We start from the raw sequence: 5220 nt of genomic DNA, 5'->3' as shown, positions 1-5220 counted from the left end.
AAATCTCGCTCAATCAATCGATAAGGATGCCTTTCCCTCGATTTTTCGACTCCGAATGGCCCAAATCTAGCCAAAATTAATTACATATCATGAATACAACTACAATAAACTAATTTAAATCATAAATCTACAACTTTAGCAAAAAATTAAAAAATCACCCCAAAAAGTCGACCGGGCCCACGTCTCGGAATCGGGTAAAATTTACAAAATACGAGCACTCATTTGATATCGAGTACACCCATACCAAAATTACAAAAATCCGACACCAAGTCGCCACTCATATCCCCAAATTAAACTCTCCAAATTCCTAGCCTCAAACTCTCAAATTCCACCTTAAATACATACTAACTAGATGGGAAAATCAATAGGGGAACAAGATTATTGATTAAAAAATAAGCACAAGGGACTTACCTCAAGAAATCCCTCGAAAATGCTCTCAAAAATCTTAGACCGAGTTTGCAAAGTCCAAAATGAGATAAATCACGAAATCCTTTGGTTTTAAGCACTGCCCAGGCTTTTCGCACCTGCGGCCAATTCCACCGCACCTGCGAAACCGCTTTTGCGGTAAATTCCTCCGCTTCTCCGAAAATCACTTAAATCCCTTAAGGCCCGCACTGTGCTCCAGGTTTCGCTCCTGCGGATGCGTTTCTGCGGCCCGTGATCCACTTCTGCGGGAACAACTCCTGGCACAGATTCCGCTTCTGCGGTCCCAATCCCGCTTCTGAGGGTGCGCATCTGCACAAACATGTCCGCTCCTGCGGACAGGCCTCCCCACACTCGTCCGCTCCTGCGATCAATCTTCCGCAGAGGCGACTCCGCTTCTGCGGCCTTCACACCGTACTTGCGACCAGTGGCCATCCTCCTCGCCTCTGCATCTGCGACTCCCAACTCGCTTATGCGAGACCGCACCTGCGGCCAATCCCACCACACGTGCGATGACACCAGAACCAGCCCAGCACTTGAAATCTTCTAAGTCCAAAAATTTTCCGTTAACCATCCGAAACTCACCCTAGGCCCCCGGGACCTTAACCAAACATACCAACAAGTCCTAAAATATCATAAGGACTTAGTCGAGCCTTTAAATCACATCAAACAACGCTAAAAAAATACGAATTGCACATCGATTCAAGCCTCATAAACTTTAAAATTTTAAACTTCTACATGTGATGCCGAAACCTATCAAATCAAGTCCGATTGACCTCAAATTTTGCACATAAGTCATAATTAATATTACGGACCTACTCCAACTTCCGGAACCGGAATCCGACCCCGATATCAAAAAGTTCACTCCAGGTCAAACTTTCCAAAAATCATCTAATTTTCCAAATTTCGCCAATTGACGCTAAAATGACATGCGGGCCTCCAATTCAACATCTGAACACTCTCCTAAGATCAAAATCACCCTATGGAGCTATAGGAACTGTTGAAACTCCATTCCGGAGTCATCTTCATATAATTCGAATTACGGTCGATTCCTACGACTTAAACTTCCATTTTAGGGACTATGTGTCCCATTATACTCCGAAACCAAAAATAAATCCTCCCGACAAGTTACATAACCACAAAATGAAGTAGAGGGAGCAATAACTAGGGGTTCGGGGCTACTACTCTCAAAACGATCGACCGGATCGTTACACCACCCATACTTTTCATCATTGCATTTCAAAGAATATCTTGTTGAGCCTGATCTAACAACCTTGAATTCAAAATGTCTTTTAATTATTATATTTGAAAAACAGTTAATTATACTCTTCTTTTTGTCAAATATTGATCCCACTTTTATTTCATCCAACGAAGCATTTTCTCTCAATATTATACTTGGGGATTCTTTTTGTTTCTACTTTGACCTTCGTCTAGTTAGTTGAGTGAGAATTTTTCAGTAACTTCTTCAATTACCGGTGCACTCTCTAAGACTTGAATACCCAAAGCTTGTTGGTTGTCAATCTCTATAATGCTTTGTCCTTCCACTTGAATTGAATTAAATGTTTGAAGCACCTCTTCAATTATTGGTTCAAGTTCAACCACATCTATTTCTATTATCAGTTGGCATTTGTCTTGATTTTTTTGTTGAGTTTCTATGTTGACATGTTCAAAGGTGCTTGTAGAGCCAAAAACTCTTTCCGAAACATCAACAATGAAACGACAACCCTTGAAGAGTGAATGATTTTTTAGTAACTCTATACATGTGTGAAGATCTAAATATTTGGATACAAGCATTCCTTTGCTTGTTCCCAGGTTGATATCAAACCATACTATTGCTTCAAACTTGTCTCTATCCAATTCAATAACTTCAAAGGCGTGGTTGACGAAATCTTCAAATCGAATTGCCTCAGGTACTAGAACAAGCTTTGTTTGATGATCCAGATACTTATAGTCTTCGGTCCATCTTCCATTGAAAGCAACTATAATACATAGTGTATCCATCGTGCAAGTCAAGAAAAGGAGAAATTCAGGACACTATGTCCTTAATATTTACACAGTAGTCATGAAGTTAAGGACACGATGTCCTAAACTTTATCAATACAAAATGCAAATACAAGACACTTTGTCTTTAATATATACACATAAGTCATGAAGTTAAGGACATAATGTCCTAAACTTTATCAATACAGGTTGCAAATACAGGAAACTTTATCCTTAATATTTACACAATAATAATGAAGTTAAGGACACAATGTCCTAAACTTTATCAATACAAGTTGCAAATCCTTAATATTTACACAACAATAATGAAGTTAAGGACACGTTGTCATAAACTTTATCAGTATAAGTTGCAAATACAGGACACTTTGTCCTTAATATTTACACAACAATAATAAAGTTAAGGACACGATGTCCTAAACTTTATCAATACAAGTTGCAAATACAGGACACTATTTATCCTTAATATTTATACATCGGTCATGAAGTTAAGGACACGATGTCCTAAACTTTATCAATACAAGTTGCAAATATAGGATACTTTGTCTTTAATATTTACACAACAGTTATAAAGTTAAGGACACGATGTCTTAAACTTTATCAATACAAGTTGTAAATACAGGAAACATTATCAATACAATGGAATCCAGAAAAGGAAAATAAAAATATCAAATCCATTGCATCTTATTCTCCAGCAACCAAATAAATATCTACACAAACACACAAAAGCATATAGAGATATCTGAAATTTTAGAACTTGCTGTAATTTTATGGCGACGATCAAAGTTATTGTAATCCACACAAACACACAAAATCATTTGAAATAGGAGGAGAAAGGAGGAGAAAACCTTCTGTAATTTGGACGATCAAAGTTTGACCGAAGGTTTCTGTCAACTCTCTGCACGTAAATAAGCTGAGCAAAGGAGCGAAGGTATCTCTCAACTCTCTGCACGTAAATAAGTTGAGCAAAATAGCGTAGGTTTCAGCGAAATACAATATTATAGCAGAGGGGTAATTTCGTCCGGACGGGTAAAAATTTGTTAAAGCAATGGCTAAAGACTAAAAATATTTTAAACAATGGCTTAAAAATAAATACATCTCTTATTAGTGGCTAACTGTGCACTTTGCCCAAAGAATATCATTAAGGTGGTTTAGCCCAACAATTTTCTCTACATTATTTGCTTTCTAATCTTTATTTTATAAGAGTCTCCAATTACTTTCAACTAAAATTATCGATCTATTCCAATTTTAATAGTTATTCAAAGCGCCTCCCAATGAATTCCATAGTTATTCAAAGAGCCTCCCTATGAATTCAATAGTAAAAAGTTAGATTCGAAGCGCCTCCAATGAAGCTGATACAACAAATAGTCCGATCATTATCGACCACCCAACTACCACTAGCACGCAGCAGTCAAAAGATCCAAATTTACAGTCAAAACCTAAGGTGCAGTAGAAAAATGCTGGGTCTCAAAACGTCAGGACCTGCACCTCCAACACCTTGCTCTCACTTCTTATCCCCCAATCCTACCCCCACTACTTTTCGCCATTTTAAGCCTTACTCCTCATTTCGTTCCATCAAAATGTCAGCTGAACAAATCGTCGAACACGTTGTGCTCTTCAAAGCCAAGCCTGATGTTGACCCTTCAAAGCTTAGCGCCATGGCCAACAACCTCAACAGCTTAACTTCTCTCAGCCAAGTCGTTCACCTCTCCGCTGGTCCCCTCGTTCGCGACAGATCTTCCTCTTTCTCGTTCACTCACATCCTTCATTCTCGGTACAAGTCAAAATCCGACTTGGCCGATTACTCTGCACACCCCGACCACGTCAGCGTCGTGAAGGAGTACGTGTTACCGGTGGTTGATGACATCATGGCCGTTGATTGGATTCCGACTGATTTCTCTGGCCCAATTGAGGTCGCGCCTGGTTCGGCGTTGAGAGTGACGTTTCTTAAATTGAAGGAGAAGTTGGGGGAAAGTGAGAAATCACAAGTTTTGAGTGCGATTGGGGGAATTAAAGAGAAATTCCCTGGGATTGAACAGTTGACTGTTGGGGAGAATTTTTCTCCGGGTAGGGCGAAAGGTTTTTCGATTGCTTCCATTGCGGTTTTCAAGGGAGTGAATGAATTGGAAGCTCTGGAGGCTCAAACTGAGCTGGCGAATGAGCAGAAAGAAAAGGTTAGAGATTTTTTGGATGGTGTTGTTGTGGTGGATTATGCTGTTCCTCCTACTCAATCAGCTAGCCTTTGAGTAAAGATCAGCAAGTGAGGTTATTCTTGCCTCTAACTGAAAGTCAATTTGCCGTTGTGCTTAAAAAGCTTAGTAAATTTACTTTGTTGGGGTGTGACTATGATTTGCGTTTAAACATGGCTAATAATTTCAGTTATCCTTCGTTGTTGAAATGCATTTCTTTTTGCATCTTGAACTTTTGCAAAGGTGTCCTTTTTATGGCCTCTTTATAATAACATTTTTACATGCTTTTCATTCAATCAGGTTTTGAACTTTCCATTACTATTTTGCTTCTGTAGCCATACTTAAAAAGCGACTGTTGTATAAACTACAATTGTGATGTTTTAACAGGTTGAAAACTTTGGTCATTTTCCAGGATGGCATAAGCCGGATATGGACTAGAACACCTTGCATCATTCTGATAATGTTTGATATGGATATTTTGTGTTTTATATAAAGAAATTACAGTTTGGGTATATAGTTTTTTGAATTTGTAGATTGGGAGGATACTTTGATGGATCTCGTAGCTAATGGCATATTCCTTTCAACCTTCGCTAGTGAGAAGGTAAAACTA

At 38.8% G+C, this 5220-nt stretch overlaps 1 protein-coding gene across 1 annotated transcript; it reads left to right on the top strand.

Annotated features, from left to right (window-relative positions):
• The first annotated feature begins 3767 nt into the window (after positions 1 to 3767).
• LOC107803301 (stress-response A/B barrel domain-containing protein UP3-like) lies at positions 3768 to 4906 on the top strand. Its single transcript, XM_016626989.2, has one exon. It carries the CDS (start codon positions 3768 to 3770, stop codon positions 4665 to 4667), a length of 900 nt encoding a protein of 299 aa, XP_016482475.1. The 3' UTR covers positions 4668 to 4906.
• Positions 4907 to 5220: the final 314 nt, after the last annotated feature.

The sequence above is a fragment of the Nicotiana tabacum genome, chromosome 2 (assembly GCF_000715075.1).
Source record: "Nicotiana tabacum cultivar K326 chromosome 2, ASM71507v2, whole genome shotgun sequence".
NCBI classification, from domain to species: Eukaryota; Viridiplantae; Streptophyta; class Magnoliopsida; order Solanales; family Solanaceae; genus Nicotiana; species Nicotiana tabacum.
Note: the sequence above shows the minus strand (reverse complement) of the source record. Positions and strands in the feature narration are given on the sequence as shown.